General features: G+C 46.4%; 1 protein-coding gene across 5 annotated transcripts in view; it reads right to left on the bottom strand.

Moving 5' to 3' along the window:
- Positions 1 to 1,259: 1,259 nt before the first annotated feature.
- Positions 1,260 to 25,909, bottom strand: part of LOC143284969 (paired box protein Pax-2a-like) — a 308,750-nt gene continuing 284,100 nt past the window's right edge. For 4 of the 5 annotated variants that reach the window (XM_076592140.1, XM_076592134.1, XM_076592145.1 and 1 more), the window contains 6 exons: positions 16,601 to 16,644; positions 15,993 to 16,272; positions 14,709 to 15,068; positions 12,906 to 13,022; positions 4,416 to 4,532; positions 1,260 to 3,769 (listed from right to left, as the gene is read on the bottom strand). In XM_076592140.1, the coding sequence (XP_076448255.1) occupies positions 3,687 to 3,769; positions 4,416 to 4,532; positions 12,906 to 13,022; positions 14,709 to 15,068; positions 15,993 to 16,272; positions 16,601 to 16,644 (1,001 nt within the window). In that variant the 3' untranslated portion in view covers positions 1,260 to 3,686. The remainder of the gene's footprint in view (positions 3,770 to 4,415; positions 4,533 to 12,905; positions 13,023 to 14,708; positions 15,069 to 15,992; positions 16,273 to 16,600; positions 16,645 to 25,909) is intronic. The other variant, XM_076592160.1, reaches the window with a different exon arrangement.

Raw genomic sequence — 25,909 nt, 5'->3', positions numbered from 1 at the left:
CACTCAATAATGCAATGATTTAAAAAAACACCAGTCAATCACAGGTTCCACACATCGCCATAAGTTTTCCCTAAACGTACGACAGAGTATTTTAGGATGCTGATTTTATGAGTTTTTCCTCCCCTGTTTTAATGGTCTTCTTCTTTAGGAACATACTTTTTCTGCATTCATACAGTGTCACTGCAGCAGCACAAACAAAGAACCAATCAGTACCATGAATAATTCGCACAATGCCATACACGTCAGCTCTTGTCACATTGTCAGCCCCTTATTTTACCCCCTTTCAACAAATAAACTTTTGAATACATTCTAAAATGTGTCATGTCTGGACAGATGCAAAGAAACGACCAGACATTTAGTTTTGGTGGTATAGTCACAGTAAGAAACGGTTGACTTGGATGGCCAAAAACAAAACAAAAACCCAAACACTTATGATTCATAATCTGGAAATTTTGTTGGTTTTCGAGCGAATAAAAAATGTGAATAAAATGCACGGCTTCAAAAGGTCAGATGGCATTCAGACAGAGTTGGGAAGGGTTGGTTGGGGGGTGGGGGGTGAAGGGGAGGTGGGTGGGGGAAAGAAGCGAAGAAAGTGGCGCTGTGGTTACTGTACTCCTTCAATCTGAGCGACTGTTGGCGCCGAATATGATAAAGAGCATTACAAGTCATTGGTTTGTCAACAGATGCCAAGTCAGCTGGGCAGGCATTGAACATCAGATAAAATTTTCTTCTAAAAGAACAAAACAATAAAAATCACACAAAAGTACCCCCACACCCCACAAAAAAACAAAGAAAACTACGGACATATAATAATAATTTCGAACCGAGACATCCCCAAAGTACACACTTTTAGGATGATAATACCTTCAGAGATTTAATCTCCTCCCCATGAGTAGAAACAACAATATTTACATAAAAAAAAGTAATCGTCATATTGCACACAACACACATTTTGATTGGTTCTGTTGTATTTGCAGTGTGGTAAATGCAGTCAGTAGTATTCAGCAGTCTGTCAACATTTTGAGTCGCTGTGACTGCACAACGCAACTACAGCGACCTACTAAAGCGCTCATAAACAGAAGCTTCTAACTTTGTTCTCTTGCGAAAAGAATCAGCAAAGACTTGAAATTTCCATTTAAACCCGGCTTTGTGGGCAAACAAAAAATAACCTTTTTCATCATCCTGGGTTTCCATCTCCTACCCTTGAAGAAGGGGGTCAGTGGAGACTGTATAGCAACTATGCTGCCTGAGTTACCGGTTTGTTTTTTTTTAATGTTTTTTTTTAAAATCATAACTTATGAACGTATTATTCGTCGAAAAATGAAGGTATCATTCGTCGAATGTAAACTAATGGCTTTGTTCATTAAAAAAAAATAATACTGAAATAAAATAGCATTCGAATAAACACCCACCTACACACACACATAACCCACTACGATTTCTAAAACAACAACAAAAAAAGTATACAAATGAATCGTTTGCTTTATATAATGGAATCTACATTGTACAATGGTAATAAATCTGATTAGATTTCAGAACGGAAACAAAAGGGGGGAAATGGGACAGGTTGAACAGGGAGGTCGGTAAACATAGGATCAACCTCCAGCTTCCCTTTGTATACAAAGAACATTTCTCATTACCTCACAAAAAAGTAACATGCAATGTTCATTTACACCAATGCTTGACATACTTTGCAATGAGTTAACGAAAAGACCATAATATGTAGGATCAGGGTGAAAATGTGTAAATATGATTCCATCTCCTCGACAGATATATGTACATGCAGTGAAAACAGCAGCAAACTCGATTTTACCGATATTCAGCAAGAGGAGAGTTTCCAAAAAGCTGACCATTATGGCGCACCATTCATTGTGCTTCGTTCACTGAGACGATGCCATCTTTCAACAGACACGTACATTCAATCTGACACATTTGTAATAAGCATACAGTATCACTGCGTGTTTTTTTTAAACACACATGGGACTAATCTACTATTTTACCCGATGTTGGGCAAAATCATTTTTTAACATAATGCATGCAGTAATAAAACTTGAGCTCATCTTCAGCAAGTCAATCAGTGCGAGATTCACATCGCTACACAATCAGCCGAATCATGTCCTTTTTCTGTTTGTTTGTTCAGATAATCTCCACATTTACCAAACTGAGTATCTCGAAAATGCTAGCATACAGCGAAGACGTTCTATCTTCTTTCTGAGACAGACAGCTAGTCGTCACAGATACTCATCCATTCTCTCATCTATTAAAAACAAATTTGACATACTGCGTCTAAAGAGATACGGGGCTAGGGTTGTTGTTTTTTTCTCAGTCACACAAGTAAAAAAAAAAAAAATCGTTCGTCAGTCTGGCTAAACTTGAGGCCCGTGAGAACATTCACTTCAGACAGCTTGACATCGTGCTTCAGTCAAGCTAGAACAGGCAGTCTGTGTTGATCCGTCCGGCAGAAGACAGAAGCTGCGTCTGTCATCACGCCCAACACTGGGTCCATGGTCATCAGTGAAGCTGAACTGGTTCCTGTGGTCCAGCACACTGTGTGCCACAGTTCTATATACAGGTGGCAGTCAGTCCAATCAGCATCAGCTCCCTTTCCATGGTGAACGCTCCGCCATGACAACCATTGGTGATCAGTTGAACTCAGTGCCACGCATGCCTGCCACATCTGATGTCCTCGAACACAAGCCGTCCCCTTGTCTGCTAGATATGCAACAGCCTTGTGATTGTTTACTGTGAGCAAGAGTCCATTCTGAACAGTGGATGTCTTCCATGCCGACCATGCCCTCTCACCACATTCACCATTCACACAGGCCAACCCCGGACCACAACCATACTAAGATTCTTGTTCATTCATCGTGACAATGATCAGAGTAAAGAGATCGTAACGGCGTCAGACCCATGCTTATCGATTGACCGTGGTGTGTCAATGATGTACTGTTTCCATGTCACTGTCTGCAAGCCATCAAATGGTGATCCCCAAGAACTCACTGTCACAGAACCGACTTGTTTTATTTTTCATTTTGAAATTCATCATTCATGGAACCTGACTCAACAGCCAGTGTCCAGTAGCATGGAGGGTGGAAACAACAAGCTACGACGACGACGACGACGATGACAAAGGAAAATGGATTTACGACAGACTGTCACAGTTTGTAATCTCCATTGTCCATCACAGATGACACCCAGAGTCCTCTCTTGCCCAGCACTCCTTGACAGCAAGTCACACAGCTGGGGAAAAGCTTGACGGTCAACGTGAAGGACAGGCCCTCAGCTTCCCCCCACTTCGGACACAATGGCGAGGAAGCATCGCATTAAAAAAAAGAAAAGAAAAAAATGAAGAAAGAAGAAAACACAAAAAGTTTAGTTACACAAAAATGGATATAAAAAAAAAATTAAAAAAAGGAGAGGATTAGAAAAAGAAAAGAAAAAAGACCTTTGAAGACCTTCAGAGTAATGACTCCATACAATCCGAAGCCCTGGCAAGATGTTTTCGTTTTGTCCGTCCTCCTTTCTTTTTTTTTTTTTTTTTTAAAGGGACAAATTCCCCACAGGAAATCACTGTCATGCGTTGAGAGACAGCGGGGCAGTGGGCCGCAGTGACTGCAGTGAGGGACGCTACGCCGTTACCACGTGAGGCAGGCCCCGGGGATGAAGGGGTGGGGGTGGGGGGGTCATTAGGACTTGGAGGGGGACCCCGCCGTGGTGCTGGCTGTCTCGTTCCTCAGGGAACTCGGGGCGCCGTAGTAGTATGGGGCATCTGGACAGCACACACCATTGAAGGGTGATGATAATGGTAATGATGACAATTGTGATAATAATAACGAAATGATGAAATGATACTACTACTACTACTACTGAAATAATAACAAAAAAACAAAACAAGAACATCAATGATAATCAAAAGAACTACTACTACTGCTGCTAAATAATTAAATGAATAGCTATTAAAAAAAAAAATGCCAACAACATCAATAATAATGATGATAATAATAATGGTAACAACAACGACGATGCTCATAACGATGTTGAAGATAACATACTTGATTCATACTACGCTTTTCAAAAACCAGAAGGACCACAGCACATTGCAATACGACGCTATCATTCAGCAGTCAGGCTCATTACCACTACGCCACCGCTCCACCATTGTGTGTGTGCAGGTTGGGTGGGGGGGGGTGGACGGGCGCGCGCGCGCGTGTGTGTGTGTGCGCGCGCGCGCATACGTGTGTGTTCATATCTGTGCATGCGTGCATGCAAAACCCTCTTCACAAATACCGGAGCGTTAATCACTGTGACAAAACGAGATCCTCTAACGTAAGAGCATTGTGGGTTCGTCACGAGTCCCAACACGCACTGGGTGGCCATGTACTACTGAAGGCGAGAGGAAGGGAATGGCTACTCACTGATGGGCAGGCCTCCAGGTCCGTAGCGGATAGCGGCGTTCCATGCGGAGGGTTCTGCGTAGCTGCCGCTGTACTGGCTGTAGGGAACGGCACTGTTGTAGGGCGGGTAGTCACTGCCTGTAAGCAGCACACACAGCGATACTGAAGACTTTCACAAACACTACCGTCACCATTGCACACCCTGGGTTCACACCACCGCACTTTCACACCACCGCACTCATAGTTAACACCACCCATCACACTCATGGTCAACACCACCCACCATACCGGAACATTCGTGGGTAACACCACGCATCAAACTCATGGTCAAAACTTCACTTATGATTTACACCACAATCAAGGTTAACACCACCCACCACACCTCACCTCACCTCGTGATTAACAACATCAATCCATACAGTCGATTAGTGGTCATCAGCACACTCATTGTTAACCACCTACGTATATTGGATCGCATCATCACCACACAACACGCTCATGGTTAACACCATAACAGCACTCATGGTAAATTAACAGTTATTTTGTTGACTGCAAAAGAGGGAAGTCTGCTACAACTTCACACGTTTTGGAGAACACTTGCAGGGACTGCACACACACACACGCGCGCGCGCGCGCGTGCAGCACAGCACAGCACACGTACAGCACAGCACAGCACAGCACAGCACAGCACAGCACATTCACGCCGAGTGGATGCACTTTACACTGCCGACCAGTGCTCTTTCAACGTAAAAATGTCCAGTGGGTCATCCAAGACCGATTACTGTCAGGGCCCGTGTCCATGATGGATGGGGTGTCGCGCCCTGCACTTAATCCTCCAATCGTCACCATCACGTTACGCTCCCCGCAATCTCTTCAACAAGCCCCACCGACATCGATTTGTAATGAAACAAGAAAACATTTCCGATGTGCACTGGACAAGAGGGGTAGAAGAAAGTAGGGATTTGGGAGGAGGGGGTGGGGGTGGGTGAAGGGAGTGAATGGAAGAAAGTGAGGTGGGGTGATGGTGGTAGTGGGGGGTGGGGGAGGGTGGCAGACGCTGTGTTTGTGGAAGTGTTTTTGTGCCATTAGGCGCCAGAAGTGACAGGCCCCGAACGCGATGGCCACAGGAGAGGAGCTCGCGCCTGACAAAGCTTGTCTTGTGGCGACATTGACACCCAAGAAAATCAGCCACTTGTTTTTCTTCGCCCTTTGCGCCAAAAACACTTTCTGCAAGCGCCCGGGGATAGTTAGGGGCGTCGATCAGAGAACCACTCCCCGCTCCCTGCCTCAAGACTATTATTTTTCACAACTCACTCTCGCTCTCCGGGCCCAGGGCAGCGGGGAGGAGGCGGCGGTTTATAGGGCGCTATTTTGCCAACAGATCTGCTCTAATGAAATTCAGTAAAGGGAGCCGGGTGTTTAATGGATTGCCCCATCCCGTGGGTCGGGATGAGATTGGGTCTGTCCCCCTCCTTATCCCTCGCCTTTATTGGCAAGCGACAGGACCCGAATTAGATCAAGCCGCCGCAATCGCGCCCATTTCCCTCCCGCCTTTCAGTAGCCACCGGCGGCGGCAAATAATGTTATTTCGCTTCCATTATTTTCAGCGACGTAGTTTGGAGATGGGACGCGGGCGATAACTAAAGACAATCAGGCCGTATTGTCCTTTAATGGACAGCCCAATTTGGGCTGAACACGGGCCCGGCACAAAACTAACGCGCAGACACTAATTAAAAGCAGAAAGGGCTGGTGTGTGGCAGTGGAGCTCAAGACTCCCTCCCCAAAAGAAGAAGACTTGTGTGGAGCGAGAAGATGGGGGAAGGGTGGCGGGGGGGCTGGTCGTTGACGTTCAGCTAGCACCATCTCCTCAGAGACTGTCAGGACCCCCCTCCTGGTTCCACATTCCCTGGGGAACCCGCTCGTGGTGCCTCCATCAAACAAAGTGTCATTTTGCAGCGAAGAAGAAGAACGAAAACCAAACAAACAAAAAGCCCCTCTCCACTCAGCTGGTCCCAGCCATTTCGGTCAACCAGTGACAGCAGCCAGCCAACCAGAGTGAGACACGGAGGTCAAGAGAGGCTGGCCATACCCTGGGATGTTTTCCCCGCGAAAGAAAACCCAACACTTCCGTGGCATCAGCTGAAGAACCAGCGAGGACTGACTGAGGGAGATTCCCCCCTGAAGCTCACTGTGTCTTGTGCGGGGTCCTCGAGCAGACTGCGATCAATGGAGATCAAGGACTGGTCACGTGTGATTTGCTTTCATTTTGGTGAATGGCGAGTGGGCGTTTCTATGGCACTGCCTCTGCGGCGAGTGTCCCATTACAATGGCTGAATGTCTGGTGCCAGAACGTGCAAGTCATACCAGTGGGGGTGGTTAGTAATTATTTCACTTGCAGCTTTCTCAATGTGCACATACCAACGCTTATACACACGTACATATAAACAAGCACACACACACACACACACACACACACACACACACACTGCATATGTACATGTATATGTTTATATGTGCAATTGTTTTCCTCCAATACATGTATATAAATGCATATAAAATCGTATACGAATAAATAATATATATCTACGTGTGTATATGTAATTCCTAAATTCAGAATGCTGCAAGTGAAATGGTCTTTCACATATATCTTGCACATATTAATGTTATAATGTATACACCCCCCCACCTCCCATATATATATATATATATATATATAATTATATACGTAGGCTACATGCATGCTTGTACTGAGACTGAAAACACGCACATTCACTCTCTTACAAATCCACAAACACAAGCAATACGCATGTTTAGAGAGATCCTATGGGAATGCCAGAACATTTTTTTTTTTTTTTGTCAATTCAGTGACAGTTTCATACCGAAAAGATTCCCGGAATGAAAAGAGGGAAAAATGATAGATTTAACAGGAGAGGGGCTGGCAATCCAAAACACACACACAGCACGTTTCCGAAGCTTTTTTTTTCCCTTCTCTCTCTCACTCTCCTTCTCCTCTCTTGTTGTATCTTTCTCAGCCAGCAATTCAATTTCTGGAAATGAGTTTGCCAGGATATTGCCACACAATCAAAGACGGACGGCTGACAAACGCCCAGCGGCTGTTGCCTCTCCCCTCCCCACACACACACATGATGGCGAGGCCTCACAAATTACAGGCCTACAACTTCCGCCTCGTGCAACGATAGAGTGTCTTCCCCCTTGTAACCATTGCCCCTGAACACTGGAGCTATCGCGTTACCCCCTCCATGGGAATTGCGATCCAATTACGGGGGGGTGGGGACGATGATCGGGACAGAGCGAGGGGCCATCATGCTGAAGTGGGCCTGCTTCCAGACAATCTCCTAAAGTCGGCGCGTGCGCCAATAAAGCACCGTCTTGTGCCCCCCCCCCCTCCCCTTTCCTCTCTCCTCCCCATACACCCGCCACGGGGAGCCCGACAGGGTAGTGGTGGTGCCCGCGCTCCGACCACGTCTTCAGCGGCACTCTCACTCCCCCTCCCCGCCTTCCCTCCCTCCCTCCCTTCAACCGTCAGCTTCTTTCGCTCTGCTTGCGCTCCCCCCTCCCCCGCCCCCCTTTAAAAAAAACATGTTTGCTTTCATGTCCAGTTGTGTGAATGACGCTGGAGTAAATGGAATCCTGCAAGGCTGGCGCAAATAACCCCTTGCATTAAATAAGTGTGTGTTGGGGAGAAAAAGGCTTTGAAATAACTTTGCCGATTCTCCTGATCCATTCATGTGTAATTATAATTTCCTTTCATCAAATAATATAGGCTTTCCAATCTATTATGGTTACAGTATTCTCTTGCTAGGCTTTTTATTTATTCATTATTTATTTTATTATTTTTTTCATAAAACAACAAAGCAGACGATTCCATCGTGAAGTGTTCCTTGGACCCACCCCAGCGTTAACGCCCAACCGGCGCACAGTCGGGTTCCCGGAACTGATCAAGCAAAAGTCCGCATCTCGCCTCCCTTGGCCTCCGCCTCAGGGCCATATGCTTTTTAATATTCTAATATCACAGGAGCGTCGCTTGGACATCTCTCGAGAACAAGGGCTGCATTAGCAGGAATTAATCGAGATCTTCATCAACTAGAAACGTCCCTTGTGTCTCTCGCGCCGTAACAAGATAGGGGAGGAAGGGGTGGTAAGGGGAGCCGGGAGTGGGGTGGTGATGGGTAGGGGGTTGAGTTGGGTGGGGTGCTGAATAGTCTGGCAACAAAACAATTTGTCAGCAATCCTAGAAATGAGATACGGGGGGACCGTTTTATCTTTGCCCTCAACAGTTCATAGTCGGGGAGACATGTTTTGTCACCATACATCAGTGTCACTGTGGTTGGGAGGCTGATGAGACTGTCTGATCGTTGGGAACCTCCATTGTTTGCAAAGTAGGCACTGGGGTCAGGGGATACTGGGCGAACGTGTTCCTCCTTTGTGTGTTGACACACGGGTAAGGCTGAACCAATCAGATACGCTGCTGTGATATTTGAAAATTTGAAATTGAAAACAAAAAGAGTTTTACTTGTTCAAGGTAAAACGGACACACACACACACACGCACGAATGCATGCACGATTTAGTTATGTTGTATACATTAGAGAACATTTTCGAAATATTTAAGGTTGATATTATCGTCCGGCAGCAATATAATACAAAAAGGAATTTGAAACTTATCAGCTGTGCATTGACAGTTGCATTTATAACGAAAAATTGTGGTCAAATCACTACTGCTGCCTTTGACAGTGTTTCACGACACGTTGCCCAGCCTATACGGTTTAGCATGGTCTGCCACCTTTCCTGTGCTTCATAACAGGAATAGTTATTTGTAATGTCTGTTGATAACAACTGATTGCATTGATCGAGATTCAAAGAATGCCGGCTCTAACATGTGGGCTTAACTTTATTCATGGATGCACCAGAGCGGTTTCTTTTCTTTCTTTTTTTTTTTTTTTTAATAATTTTTATTTTAGCCTTTCAAGAATGACCTTGACTCAAGGTCAAGATGACAGCGGGAATAGTTAGGTATGCTTGTCTGCCAAATACAGTCAATTCTTGGATGTTCTTGGATCTATTTTGACGCGGTCTACAATGACGAGTGTGGAATATAAAACAATTGTTATGACCTTGGCACTGAATCAAGGTCAAAGGACTCGGTGCATTCGGATGGCTTTGTCAAGACTTAGCTAAGTTCCTGCTCGATTTAATGTTCAGGTCCGGAAACTTTCAACATTCTAATTACAGATAAAATACATAACGAACATTGAATATTTTCTAACCTCGCACCACACACCGCTAGTGCAAGCAGAAGCTGATGCAGACATTTTGTTTTCTTGTAATCTAGATGCCCACCCTCCCCCAATCAGTTCAGTTCGGTACAGGGTTAGAAGAAAAAAAGTCCCCTTCCAGAACCGTTCGATCAGATTTTATAATCATGCTGCCTGTCATGGTTATTGGATGGATAATGAAAAACAAAAAAACAAAACAAAAACACACCAGCCCCCAACAAAACAGAACAATAAGACAAAAAACCCCACAAAAACAACAACAAAAAACAAACCAACCCCAAACAGAAACAGCAAATGCAAGTAGAGGAACAGAGCGATGGGGGGTGGAGAATGCTGGGGGGTGGTAGTGGATGGATAGAGGGCCAAAATACAAACAGCCAACACAAGCCCGGGAATTGGTTTGGGTGTGTGGGTGGGGAATGGGATTGGACACAGTACATGTTACAGACCCAGCAGAGCGCCCTCTATGGCGGGTAAGCGCTGTTGCCGGGCTGATGGACTCGTGTGTGGTAGGGGGTGGGGGTGGGGGGATGGGGGGAGAGGGCTAGGGGGGCTGGTAGGAGCGGTGGGGAGCACAATTACAACCCCGAACCAGAGTAGCAGTCTGGCTATCCTTCCTCCCCCCCCCCCCACCATCCCCCTCACCATCCCCCCCCCCTCTCTCCCAAGAACGTTACTGCCGACGGATGACGGCCAGCCGTGTAAAGGTTAACTATGTCCGAGCGCCCATCTCATTAACGCCTTGACAGCTGATTTCACCGCACGACACCAATCACACAGCCGTGATGCTTTAACCCTTTTCTCCCCGTCGCGGCAGGCCGCCCCTGGCGAAGACTGGCCTAATCGCTGGTACAAAATGAAGCCATTCCGTCAGCAACTGAAGAAGAATTCCGTAAACGCGTTTGATATCCAAATGATCTCATTTTCCTCCCGGTTCTCAGCTCCCGTTTCTTTGATACCCCCTCCTCCATTCTCCATTGTGGGCAATGGAGGCCGGTGATGTAGTGAACCAAAGACGGCAGGACTAGTGGGGGTGGGTAGTGGGAGGTTGGGGGATCTCAGCGGTGGAGTGATGGAGACATCGGCGTCCTTCCAATGCGCACAATGTACAAGAATCTTTTACAGACTCTCTCTCTCTCTCTCTGTATCTCTCCCTCTCTCTCTCTCCGTGTGTCTGTGTGGGAGGATGGCGGAGGGATGGAGCGAGTGTGTGGCGTGTTATTTTCAGTTTGACAGGTGCCCGGCCACAGTGGAGAGCCCGCATTGTCACAGCCTCCAAACATGGCCGCCAAGGCGTGACTGACAAGAGTTATCGCCCCGTACAGCGGGGGCTGTTTTCGCAAGGACCGTTAGGAGGAAAGCGAAATCGATCGGTTCTTGCGGCCGCCGTTCCAGAAAACAGTTGCGTCTCATTTAGGGGTTTTTGCAGATGGCACTTTTCACAACCGCAGGAGGAATATCAAGAGCGACGCGTTGGACTAGTTGAAGGGTAAGAAAAGTGGGGAGAGGAGATGAGGAGAGGCTCTTACGTGGTTTTGACTGACAAGTGTGCATTATTCGTCTCCTCTGAAATTCTCCCCGAAGTGCCAGACAAGATGTCTGCTCATCCCTCTCTCTCTCTCTCTCTCTCTTTCTTCACCTCCCTCATGTGCTGCAGCGTTTACCCACAGCGAGAGAGAATGAGTAAAGAGGCAGGCTCGCATTTCGCAGACAATTATTTGTCAAATTAAATTGTCAAATGAAAGTGTTAAACACACACACATACACACACGACATGGTTACGCAAAAACATAATTACGCTAATAGCAATAATAATGATCATAATAATAATGATAAAGTAAAAACAACAACAAAACACGCACACACATAAAATATAAAGAAGAAATTCAACGATCTTTTTTTCTTATTATGATAACAGTAGTTCTTAATAAAATCTTGCGCAAGCCCACAAATATTCAATACCCCAGAACATTCTTAAAGATGGCTTTTTAACTAATCCACAAGTTCAAAAGCAGCCAAACAGATAATCGATCTTTCCATGAGAAGAAACTTCCTCACTGCATTTCTGATTTTTTTTCAACTAAAAAATAATTCTTGTCTATCGAACGAAAGAAAATAGCGCGACCAGCAATGTATGGTAAGGAAGTGCATTGGCTTATTTGAGAAAAGAAAAGCTCTCAAAAGTGTCACGTGCTCTCCATCGAACAAGGAAATAGTCATGGAGAGAACTAAAACTTGTGGAGCAAACAGAAGTACAGTTTTTTTGACTCACTTGTGTAAACATAGTGAGTCTATATTTTAACCCGGTGTTCGGCTGTGTGTGTGTGTGTGTGTGTGTGTATGTCCGTGGTAAACTTTAACATTGACATTTTCTCTGCAAATACTCTGTCAGTTGACACCAAATTAGGCATAAAAATAGGACAAATTCAGTTCTTTCCAGTCATCTTGTTTAAAACAATATTGCACCTCTGGGATGGGCACAAAAAAATGAAGCCTAATTATATGCAAACTGCATTTACTGTTATATTTATATTTTTTGTATTCTCTAAACTTGGCACTTTGATCTGATATTCTGACACAACAACAAGAGCAGTCATTATTATCATTTTTTGTTCAAACAGGATGATATTCTGACCCAACAACAAGAGCAGTCATTATTATCATTTTTTGTTCAAACAGGAACTTCTTTTGCTAAGCATGGAAGTTTTATTTATTTTGCAAACGTTTTGGTGCAGATAGTTAAAAAAAGGGAAATTACTCTGTAATTAATGCTAGGTGACTTAATTTGCTTTAAACTGATCTTTCTCATCTTAAACATTACATTTTTTTCTTTTCTTTTCTTTTTTCTTCTCCCTAGCTTATCCATCATATTTAATACAGAGCACTTTTCAACCATTTTTAAAATCTCTTTTTTTTTCTCTCCTCCTAATGATTCCTTTACAGGATAAAGCGTGAAGCACAAGTGAGTCTTGAAGGCTTTGCCTCTTGTTTCTGATGTAATCAAGCATACCAACACTACTTCATAAGAACATAATAAAGCCACCCTTTTCTTCTTCAACTCCTTCTTCATCTTCTGCTCTCCCTCTCTATCTCTCTAAGACTGTCAGGAATCTCACCTTCAAGTCACACAGCTATATAAAATGTGTAGCATATCATGTGTTGTTGTTTTTTCTCAACAGTGTTGAGTTTTCTGAATGCAGTCTCCTGATACTCACTGGTGACGGAGCCGGGTGGATTGGGGTACATCTGGGGTAGAACGATGGACACAGAGCTGTTGTTGGCCGTCTGGTTGTAGGCTGCTGAAGGGTTGCTGCTGTAGCTGATAGGAGGGCCTGCATCATCACCATCATCGTTATCATCATCGTCACCACCACTTCGTCATAAATATCGTCGCCATCATTATCACCTCATCATTATCGTCACATCATCGTTATCAGTTACAAACATTACCATCATCAATGACATCATCGTCGTTTTAATCATAGTCGTCATCATCACCATTTTATAATCATCATCATCATACTCATCATTACCATCACACCACCACGACCACCATTACTACCGTAACAACCATTACCATCAGCGTCATCAACCGCCAGTTCCGTTCCAATTGTTTTATTCTGTTTTTATGGGTAAAACGTTACCGTTTCAATCTAGTTTTTCGTTCATTCTTTTGACAACAAAAATACCATGTATACATTTCTCCTTAGCAGGACTGTGATCAGTACAGCACGATGGCAGTTCAAACAGTCAGTAATTCTAAGTCCTAAGCTGGTCCAATGGTATTAATAATATAATCAAGTGGAAATCTCTCTCTTTCTGTCTCTCTCTCTAATAAAGATTTTGTTTTTGTCTCTCTCTCTCTCAAAATCTATCGCCCTGTCCATCTATGTTTCTATTTCTGTGAAATAAAGAATAACGTATACTTAAGATTAATGTATGAGAATATCTATCTGTCTATCTAACTTTCAAAGTAGAAATGGTTTAAGAACAACAATAGAGAGTGGGTTTACAATCAAACGTACCAGACCAAACAGTGTAACTGAAACTGGTAACTGAAAAGGAAAAAAAAAAACTGCATGCAAAACTTAATAAAACAAAATAAATTAAAACAAAGGACCACAAAAACCAATCTCAAAAATAAGGTAATCAATCCATCTTTCCATCCAGCAACAAACATCGAAACATGTACATCAACTAAATCAAGGAGGGGGTTGGGGAGAGAAAGCGCATGCTTTGGCTATGTCGCCAGACCTGTGTCCAGACAGACTGCCTACAGAAGCAGGGATTAATTTGGGCAAGTGCATGGCACACCTCAGGGGTTCTGTACTCACCAACAAGACTGCCACCCCTGCGGGAAGGAGAGGCCGGGAAGAGGGGAGGGGGTGTTGGGGAAACAGGTCATGTATATGTACATCTACCCAAAACTGGTGATGGTGAAGGTTTCTGGCGTGGTATGGGGTAGGAGGAGACGGATCTTGTTGTTTGCGCAGTCCACGAAACTATTGACGGTAAGACTTGGCGAGTTACGTTGACGTTATAGCTAATGTAGACAGATATATTAAATTTTTTTTGTATATTGCAGGCCTCAAAGCTAGTGACGGAAAAAAAAACTTTGTGACGTGGTGGGGTGAGGGAGACAGACCTTGTATGCCAAGGCCTCAAAACTAGTGACATTAACACTTTGTGACGTGGTGGGTGAGGGGCGGAGGAGGAAGAGGGTGGTAGTGTGGGGTGGTAAACATCTCTTGTATGCACAGACATCATAACTCGTGACGGGACTCCGACGTGGTGGTGGAGGGTGGGGTGGGGGGTAGGGTGGGGGATAGGAGACAGGTCTCTTATAATGCACAAGCCTGCAGATGTGGTGTAGCGTATATGGTTTTGTCCGAACGCAGTGACGCCTCCTTGAGCTACTGAAACTGAAACTGCACAAGCCCCAAACCTAGTGACGAGGGACAAGACGTTATGACGTGATTTGAGGGAGGGAGGGCGGGAGTGCGGTGGATCTTACGTACTGGAGAAATTCTGGATGGAAGGCAGGGTGTTGTAGCCGGTGGTGTTGCCGCCGCCGACAGTGGTGCCGTTGCTGGAGGTGACGCTGGCCGAGTTGACGGGCTTGAGTTCCGTGAAGGTGCTGCCTCCGCCACCCGTGCCCGTGCCCGTGCCGTCCGCGCCGGGCATGTGGCCGCCGCTGTGGGGGGAGGGGGTGCCCCCCTCGTGCGTCTCGTGTTTGGCAGGGGGGCTGGGGAGGGTGGCCAGCGGGGCTTTGCTGTGATGCAGCTGGGGCGGGGAGCCACTATCGCTACCATGGGGCTTTTTGCTAGGGGTGCTGGTGTTGTGGGGGTGGGGGTGGGGGAGTCCGCTGCTGCCATGCGCTGCAAACGGGTCAAGACAGTGAACAAACAATGCATTCCGCATGCGACAAGAAGCCTTCACACACACACACACATATATATATACACATACATACATACATACACATACACACACAACATCGACAGGAAACGATGGAAATGGTCCGGACTGGGAAATCAGGTGAAACAAAAAGATATGAGGAGGAAGAAAACGAAAACGAAACAAAGCATAACAAAACAAAAAAAAAGAAGAAAAAAAAGAAAGGATGGGAAGTACCATAAAGAAACCCATGCTCATATCAAATAAAACGAAAATTAAAGCACATAATTATGCCCGACCAAACTGAAACGGAAGTAAACAATACTCAAACAAAAAAGCCCACAGGGTAGACAGCACTTTTTCTCTTTTCTCCTTGGGGAATGGGGGAGGGAGGGAAAGGAGGGGTGGGGGGTGGGGGGAATGATGGTTCGGGATATTGGAAGAGATTTTTTTGGTCGTAAACTTACAAGCTTACCACAACGGTTGGGGTCGGATAGAAAAACAAAACAAAAACGGGTTCTCATGCTTACAAACCAGAACGGGCATACAGCTATCAGATTCCGACAAAAGTACCAGACCTAGCATTATCTATTAAACCTTCACAATCAAAACGATAAAGCCAATAAACAGGAAGAAGGAAAGGGTATGACGGCACAGACTGAAACCAAATGCACAAACACGAACATTATTTGCTGCGCAGTACAGGAAATCAAGTCAAAACCACAACGGAACAAAACCCACAGAAACAAAACAAAAAACGAAACAAAAACCAGAAACGAAACATACAAATCCTCAAACGCAACCAGGCAGCAACCATCCACAGACATCAGCCAGGCAAAAAAGCCACCAGCACAGCCCTCACAGAAGACAGTCCGACAGCCGGGAGGAGGGTGGATTCTACTCACCCAGGGAAGGTGTGAAGGCAGTGGCAGCAGCAGTGTGCGGCTCCCCAGAAGCTCCAGTTATATGGTACTCCGGCTTCACCTCACCGCCGCCAGGGCCCATGGCCGTGGGGTGGGGGAAGTGACCCCCGGGCAGCGGGTAGCCCACAGAGTGCAGGGCGAACTGCCCGTTGGTCAGCACGTCACCCGTCGTCGACTGCTCGTTGTTGCCGTTGGCATCGCTGACGCCCAGGCGGGGCATCTTGGAGGGGCGGCCATCCCCGCTGTAGCCTGGCCACATGGTCTGGACAAAAAGTACAGCTTTAGTGTCAACGTTTTAACCCCCTTAACTGTACCGGGTCTCTCTCTCTTGCAGGACATAGCTCACCATCATGAGTACTAACAAGTAAGCCCTAAATTGATCTGGTCTTCACAATCTCAGGTTCCAATAATTACATAGACATGGGGTTAGTGAATGGGACACCCACAAACCCACGCATATACACGCAATGAAACACATACATTCACACACTCACATAGACAAGCACTCACACACAGACGGACACACGTAAACACTCACACACACACACACACGCAGAGTCAAAAGAGGCAGTCACCATGCTGTAACTTACATCTAATCTGTTCTCGCCTTCGCCTTCTCTGGCACCATTGGGCACTGAAAACAGACAAAACAATGTGTGTGCATTTACATGACAAGGAAGGTTTGTGGTTCAGTCTGACGGAAGACAAAATATTGGAGTGAATCCCACAAGACTTTTCTAAGTCTACATGGGCAAAATAACAACAGTGCTGCATGAAAACGATCAACGGGGGTTTCCTGTGCGAATGTCAAGGGCTTGTATTCACATTACAATAATCATTTAGGATTTTCTTTCTCTCTCCTCTTCACACAAACACAGACAATAATTGATCATATTCTCTGTTCTAAACCAGACGGACATCACATACAGTTACACCAAGGTGTCATATCAAACACATTCCGATAAAATTGATAAATAATTTCTAGATAACACATGCAAATACAAACACACACACAAGTGCATACCTCTAAACACATACACAAATACCCTAAAATGCGCGAATACATGCACACAACTCTAAATAATACAACACACACACACACACACACACACACACTCAACAATAACAACAACAGCAAAAAACACAGAAGCTAAACTCGATTCTATATTCTGCATTCTCCTCTCGAATCACGCGCAAGAAACACACAAAAAAGGAGAAAGAAACAGAAAGGTGGAGAGAGGGGGGGGGGGATGAGAGACAGAAGGAGACGGGGAGAAGGAGAAAGAGACAGAGAGTCAGTCCTCAGCAACAACAACAACGCCACTGTCCATCCACTCAGCTTCCCCGTTCCCTACCCTTCAGGCCCCCCCCCCCCTCCGTCCACTCCCCCCCCCCTCCCGTCATCTCCTTCCACCTCCACCCTCCACCCCCGTATCTTCTTTTAATCATAATCTCATATGAAGGCCATGCCATCGCGCTTCGATCGTCCGCAGCCCATTAAGCAGTAATATGGCGTCATCCAATATGGAGGGATGCTGAAGGACTGGGGAACTGGATCGTGTATTTATTCCTGTTCTCACGAATCAAGTAGTGCACAGTCACGTCACCCGCTCTGATTTATCCCCCCCACACCCCACCCCTTCCCTTCTTGGTCTGTCTACACACAAACGCGCGCGCGTGCGCGCGCGCACGCACGCACGCACATACATACCACACACACACACAGACACACACACACACACCACAGACACTCACACACACCACACACACACACATCCACAACGACTCTACAGGACTAGCAGTATTCATTGGATTTTTATTCGTAACACACACCCCTCCACCACTCGACGAGAATCGAATGGGAATGGAAGACGGGCTGGCTTGTGTGCTGTAATAAAGATAGGGAGCTTTGCAGCCACATGAAGTGGAGTGTAGGGGTGGGTGAGGGGAAAACTTCGCCTTCGCCGTCCAGAGAGCAATAACGATTTTGAAAAGAAGCGAGCTTGTGCGTGTAAAAGCTAGTGGTATGAAGCGCCAGCGGCGATCTGCTTGGCTCCTTTCCTTTTTTTTCCCCCCTTCTTTATCCTTTTCCTTCACACACACCCCTCCTCCTCCTCTTTCCCATCCACTCAACTTGTTTTCTCTTCCTTTTTTAATTCTCCAACGGGAAGGCGGGGGAGGATGGGGAGGGTGGTGGTGGGCCGATCCCTGTACGTCGTCTTCTAGCTTTGCGTATCTATGGTTGTTTAGAACTCGATCTTCACGAATTCGGGATATACACCAACTTGTCAGATATTACAATCTCGGAACCAGAATAATGACAGTGTTATGCAATTTGCCATTTCCTTCCTGGTTTTCCCCTGAAACATCATCATAAAACCTTGAAACTAGTAGAATTAAAATCCACCACAAAAAACAAAGCAATATCATAAAGACGACGAAGGACCAATTAAAAACAAGGCATCTGATTCATATTGTTGTCGCAGTAATCTCTCTGTCTGTCTGTCTCTGTTTAAATGCGTGATTTCGCACGCGCGCGTTTGAGTACTATTTATGTACACGCGGGTACACGCTCACTGAACCCGAAAAATAAAACGATGTTGACGATTCATGAGAAAACACTCTTGGGCCGAGAAAATAAAAGTGTCCGATTAAGTGTGATCCTGTCATCGACAGCGCATATGGTTTATTAAACACAATGTCGCGGTTCCAAGCCAAGTCGTTATTAACAAGTATTGACACCGGGGCCACGCCGACTGTCAGCCATCAAGCCACCGCTGGCGCCAGTCGTCCATTCAGCGCCCCCGTGTCCTTTGTGGGCTTCTCTTTTAGCTTCAGTGTTCTTTTCTCCTGTGATGGTCTGAATGGCCAATAGTTTTGTGGGCCCCCGAAACATCGGGGAACCAACCTGAATAGCAGGAATCTGGTAGAGTAATTCTGAAGACTGGCGAATTACGTTTTAATGCTCACTGAAAATATGAGCCTTTTGTGTTGTGAGGGTCTATAATCTTTATTGTAACACGAACGTTAAACACAGATTTGAAAAAAAAAGCTTTTCGGAGAGGGAGAGAGAGAGGGGAAGAGTGGTGAGAAAGACAGAGAAAGACACAGAGAGAGAGAGAGAGAGAGAGAGAGAGAGAGAGAGAGACAAGAGACAGAGAGAGAGAGAGAGAGAGAGAGGGGACAGGGGGTGAGATTACTAGCAAGAGGCTTCAACAATGGTTGATCAGTGTATCTGATTAGGCAAACCGCAGACAATTACAACTGGCAAAAAAAAGAAGAAAAAAAAAGAAGAAAAGAAAAAAAAAGAACCGTAATAAGACCACATTTGTACTGACGGAAAAGAAAAGAGTGGAAGAGGATGGAGGGAGAAGAAACGAGAAAAGAGGAAGGGGGGTAGCACGAAACTTATTTTGAAAAAAGTGGTTAGTGAAGACGGGAGACAAACTACGGCCCCGTCCCCCCGAGTGGCGGGATGACAGTGACACACGGGTGATGGTGAGCTCACGACCAATCAAGTGCTTGGCGGCCATGTTGCGGGAAGGGCCGCACAGAAGCGGGCCAATAAATCGCGCATTGAAATACCCGCGCGAGCTTCCTGCTCAAGATGGCCGAGCTGGGTGCTACGGGGGTGAGAATGGAAGGGCCGGGGTGAGGGAGACAGGCGGCGGCAAGACATCTGCGCGACGGGCTCTCTCCATCAGTCCCAGCTTCTAATTACACTTCATTTCCTTACTCGCCATCGCCTCCCCTCCCCAACTTTGGGCATGGCTAATACGGTGTCGCTCCGCGCATCCGGGGCTTCCACTGCGTCGCGTAATGTACACCGCTTTGCCGGAAGTGACTTCAATGAATCGCTCCGCTTTGCTCCGAGACGATATTGGCATCGTCCTTTTTGCTGCCAGAGTCGGGATTAAAAGGCTCCGCTGTCGTGAGTCTGGCCCGGAGAAATCTCTCTGCTCCCGGTCCCTGGGATGGAGACGGGCGACGCCGACACAGTCAGCCAATACAGGCGTGGGGAGAACCCCCCGTTCCGCCAAGGTCAGAAATCCAATATTACCAGACCGCCGCCTAACGGGCTTAGATCGGGGGGGAAGTGAATAGCGATGACGAGAAGTCTGCCTTTCATCGAGCAAAAGATTAGACGCTCTTTGAGGGAAGATTTTCATGACTCTGCTGGATGAAAGATTTTCATATCAATGAATATGGCGGGGGAGGCGGGGAGCGCTAAAAAGAAAGAAATTGCCCAAAAGTGGATGACAAAGGCTCCGTAATCAAAGAAACCCTCCTTTGGGGCATTCATCGTTACTATCATTATTAAAAGATCACTGATGCATGTACAAATTATGGGACTCTGTATTGATGCAAAATTAATAGTGAATAATAATATAATTTTAGAAACATATTACAGCAACGGCAATTTTACATCTGCAGAACATTGTGGAATTATTAATGAACAATGTTTCCTCGCGCTTCGGTCAACAAACAGAACGGTGTCATACCCATAAATACAATAAAACGGGACCTGCAGTTGATTTCTCATTCCCAGTCCTTCATCATTCCCAAACTTTCTTTCGTTCTTTCATTCATTGTTTTATTGTTGTTGCTTTTTTTTCTCCCGATCACCAAAACTCATAACTCGATGCAAAGAGACATCGTTTTGTTTGTTGTGCAGTCGTGCATGATGACCACTCCACCTCTGATGACAAAACAGGTCATTTTCCACGAATTTGCTTTTTTCGTTCATAGCACATATTTTGTTTACCTTTCTCTTTGTCCGTTATCTACGAAAGAGGGTGTGTGTGTGTGTGTGTGTGGGGGGGGGGGGGGTGTCGAGGGGAGGGGGGCGGGGAGAGGGGGACAGTTTTTAACGAAAGATTTTGATAAAGACATCTGCGGACCCATTGATATCCAGTGGAGCGGTGGTCTGGTGGGAATGCGCCAGACAAGGAAGGGAGTGTCCGTGTGTTCGAGTCCCATGTAGGGACAGACTGTATGCTGTTGTATTACTTTTTGTCACAGCAGATTTCTCTGAGTGAAATTCGGGCTGCTCTGCGCGGGTGGGCGTGTCGCCACAGCGCAGCACCATTTCTACTGTCTTTTTTTCTTCTCTGTCCGGAAGTGTGGTTGCTTTCCTATCAAAGTAGATTTTCCTGCAGAAATGTTGCCAGGGACAACTCTTATTATCATGTGTTCTTTTATGTGCGCTAAGCGCATCTGTACACTGGACCACGGTTATCGTCTCATGCAAATGAATATGCGCCTAGACCACTACTCCAGGCTTAGTGGAGGGGTGGGGGAGAAAAAGTCTTGGTCCATGTAGCGGTCAGGTTCCACCGAGCTTCCTCTGAGGGGAGTGACTGTTGAGCGTGACCAGCTTTGTTTCCTGGGTGGATATGATGCTGGGATGTAATGACTATGGTGGTGAACGTCTGTACCTATTGGTACCCAACAGAGAAACACCGCTTGCAATGTCATGGCGTTACGCCCCCACCCCCCCGACTCCCTTGCCTTCCAGCACCTACAGCTTTGCCTCAGCTGTTGCAGTGTCCTTGATGAGTGCAAGAACTGACAGAACAGGACGATTGGACGTGATCTGAATGCTGAGACATTAGCTTGGGTTTCATTCACTGTCAAACAAATTCAACATTACGGGGCGTTCCAGGGTTGTGTCTTCTGCTTTTTAACACAGCACATGCCCTCTTGGACTCCCTGCAGGGAACTAATTCCAGCATCTCCAGATGATTAAGAACTTGTTTTCGTTTGGCTTCACCGATAGCGACAGATCCAATCAGTACTGCTATTAATATTTCCCCAACTGACCCCTGGCTTTCTGAGTCCACCCCTGTACCGTACAGCACCCACCCCCTACCACCTCCATCGCCCTATTTCAATGCCCCTGCATTTCTCCGAGTCTTTCTGGAGACAACAACCGGCAATAAATTCTCCCTGACTCACCATAGGCGGTAAAACAGCCGCCTTAATTGACAAACGGATCAATTTCAAAACCCGCCATCCCTGGCAGGACCAGGCCGGATTGTTCCCCTTGTCACAGCCGATGACGTCCCCTGCTGAGATCAAACCGGCGTCCATGGCGAAGGGAGACTGGCGAGGAGATTAGCGCTGGCTTGACAAAGACTAATGTGCGTTATCCACCCCCTCCCCACGCCGCCCTCCACCAACAGGCCCGCACCATGCTGGGTCTTTATCCGGACAAATCGCCACCGTTCTCTTCCTCCCGGAGGCCTCAAACAGTTCTTTTCTTCTTTTTTTTTTCTCTCATTCATTCTTTCTTTTTGTTCAGACTGTGGCGTCTTTCCGTGCCCACCACCCCCTCCAGCGCCGGGGGAAGCGAGCGGGATGCTGGAAGAGCCCGAGCTGAGCAGTTCCGGCAACAGACGTCACCGCCCAGACCGGAGCGAGCTCCGGCCATCACTCAGCGGCTGACGGGGCCTGGCTGGGAGAGGGCAGAACGGTTCCAGCAGCTCCGGGGCCTGTCGCCTCAGGCAGGGAAGGAAGGGGAAAGGGACCAGGTGCCAGCACCGCCGCTGTTGCACGCAAACGTCAGGCAGCAAGGAAAGCAGTGGCGGCGTCGGCGGTTGCTGTCACAGTTGCTGCTCGCTCTCCGCACGCAACTCAAGATGGCGCTGTTCGTTATGTGGATCCCGATTTATAAAATCGTGTGGTCGTGACTCGGAAGAGGTATTTCCCTGTACACTTGTTTAGAGCGTCAATCCAACTGTCTGCTTGCCTGGGGTTTGTTTTGCTCATCTTGTGGGGTTTTTCTTTTCTTTCGCAGGCTGTTTATATTATTTCACCAATTATATTTCATTAAGTAAAAACACTACATGCCACCAGCGACAAAATCTACACGCCAATGTTCCTAATCAAATACACCTATGTGAATCCAAGGCAGAGGGAATACAATCGATTTAACACCGCGCCTTTTCGCAAGGCCTTGATCCGATAACTTCACGTAAGTCATAATCTTTGGTCCCTGTGTTTATTTACTCCTTCGGAAATTTACAAATCAATGCAACTGACTCTTTCTGATCGCCGACTCAGAACTGAAAAGCAGTTTGTTATATATTAAAAAAAAGAAAAGAAAAAAAAGTTAGTCTCACTGGTTATTTAAAATCAAGCACTCCCATCGATCAACACGACGCCACGCTACACCAGGTTACAATAACACTGCCTTGTGAGATCACCACAAGCATTTCATCCGAACAAACACCATCAGCAAATGAGAATGTGACACCCGTCTGCTACGCTATACTTTACCCGCCACTGCACCTGTATGCTTACATCATGAATATTAATGAACGACACTAAGGCGATATTTATACGTTATGAACAGTCCATGACTGTTGTGAATGTGTTGAAGCGGGGTGCGGGGTGGGGAATGTTCACATAACTGAAGTGTCACGGGAGGGGATAAAGAGGGGGAGGGTGAACATACTTGCACACCAGCGAACAAATTAAAATGATCTTTTTGAGAAAAAAAAAGCAGCTACGCATTGAATTCCTGACGAGTGAGGTTTTCATCAGCTGAGTCTCTTGTTCCTTCGCTCCCTTACCCTCGTGCATCTTCTCACTCCTTACCCTTCCTCTCTCTCACGGATTCCCGCTGAGTAAACTTATAGTATAGAGATATACAGGGTTTACGAAAAAATTAAAAAAAGAGGGGGTGGGGGGAGATGGATCAGACGTGTGTGAATGAGAGAGAGAGAGACAGAGAGAGACATACAGACAGACAGACAGACAGAAAGTAACAGCTAGCGATGTCTGTTTCGATTCCTGCCGTGTGTTGATCCACAAAGGTTCGACCAGCGGCGGGAGGAAAAAGCAGACAATGATGAGAGCTGTGTGTTTAATTGATTTGTTGAGCAGGCCTGACATGGCCTCTCCATACGGGCGGGGCTGGCCACATGACAATGAGCAACACTGGATACAGGGACACACGACACGCCGGATCCATCACACCCAGACAGCTGACCTCAAACGGCTTCAATGCCCACAGCCACCCAGTTTTGGTTAGGAGGGTGGCAGGGAGGAAGGGATGGTGGTGGTAGCAGGGTGTACGGTGGGGAGGGGGGGGGAGAAAAAGATGAAAAGAGTGGGGATAGGGAAGAAGAAAAGATGAAAAGAGTGCGTGATTTCTTTTTCAGGCGGGTGAAGGGTAGGGGATTGGGGAAAGGGTGGTGGTGGTTGTTAAAGGGAAGATGGAGTTGGGGGTGGGGAAGAATGCGACATGTGGCCCAGGTTTTTCACAGTCAAAACATCATTTCTTATAACGTGATGACAGAATGCGACATGTGGCCCAGGTTTTCCACAGTCAAAACATCATCATTTCTTACAACGTGATGACGGAAAAGAATGGGAGTGGGCATGTGCCATATAACGTTAGACAACAGACTTTCTTTTAATGCATGGAACCCCTGCAAAATGATTCGATATTAAAACATGTTCAGCATGTGTGCGGCTTACTGTGTACAGGACATCAAAAGCTGTGGACGATTTTTACGACTGTTGATGGTGAAGCTTTTTTAAGTGAAGATGACGCTTTAGGCAACCTCTGTTTTGACATTTATTTACTTATCGCCCTTGTCCCTTTTAAAAGGGGTAGAGGGGAAGAGGCGAGGGTTGCGGGGGGGGGGGGGGGGGGGGGGGGGGGGGGGGGGGGGGGGGGGGGGGGGGGCGGCGGATTCGCAACCGACATCTTGTTGGGTATCACATGCACCTGAGTCCGCCAGGAACAGAAAGGTTCGGTTTGCCGAATCTAGAACTTGCGGCAGAAATCTCACGTTGCCGGCGCTGAATTCCTTTTCAGTATTGCACCGTCTTGTCACATATCATTTCTTAACACGTTTAATTATGTTAAACAGGCTGGAGCGCATTGTAGGGGTTTATTCATATCTTTTTGACGAAGTCCAACCTCGCCCATTTTCCGTGTTTTGTTAACCTGCCAACATTTATCCGTTTGTCAGAAACCGGCCAATATAAATACACACACCAGCTTGATATCATGAAGTTTCAGAAGGTATTACATTCAGCTAAATTAACGCACCACTTTTTTTTTTCTTTTTTAAAGCGATTTTTATTTCTAAAAAAATTGTCATTGACATCGCTTTGGAAACTTGCAGTGTCCATTTCGCCAGGACTACTGTGATGTGGTCCATGCTGCCTGGGACAGGACAGAATCGCGTGCCTGTGGAGGATTTGGGGAGGTAAAATCTTCTTTACTATATTGACAGACAGTGGCGTCACGCACGCGGCAGCAAGGTTATTGACGCAGCGGATGCCGGACGGACGGCAGTGTCCCGTGTGACTGCAGAGCTCTCTGGTGCCCGGCAAGCCACAGCGCCGGCTGATAGAGCGCATCACCACTGTTGACGGGACGCTCGTGTTACGGGCCACGGGGCCGTGTGTGGCTTCAGTCCAGTCCATTGATTCCTTTATTTGATGCCAAACTTTCCAAATAGTTATTGCACAGCATTCTTATTAATTTTGTTAACAGATCAATTAGCTACAGTCAATCACCGAGTCAATCAATTTAATTATTACTCAGTTAAAAATAACATGCCTTTACTGTCCAGCTTAAGACCATAAAATTGTCTTCGGTCATCTCTGTTGCAGCGACAACAAAATATATTTAAATCTCACTATCACTGACAAAACAAATTAATTCGATCAGTCAGAGGCAAAGCATAAAGGGAGGTATGTAAGTGGTACGTGAACGGGTCAGCAAGCCATCTGCTGAGCTATCTTCATACTGTCCTTTTGGGCACTTCAGGTCCTGGCGCTTAGAGCACTCGGGTTTACTACCTCGTCAGCTCGCTCCAGATCTTCGTGGCCGCCAGCGGCACTATTGTTTCCTGATGTAATGAGGAGCAGACTAC

This window comes from Babylonia areolata, chromosome 1 (assembly GCF_041734735.1).
Source record: "Babylonia areolata isolate BAREFJ2019XMU chromosome 1, ASM4173473v1, whole genome shotgun sequence".
Taxonomy (NCBI): domain Eukaryota; kingdom Metazoa; phylum Mollusca; class Gastropoda; order Neogastropoda; family Buccinidae; genus Babylonia; species Babylonia areolata.
This window is presented reverse-complemented; position numbering and strand designations above follow the sequence as displayed.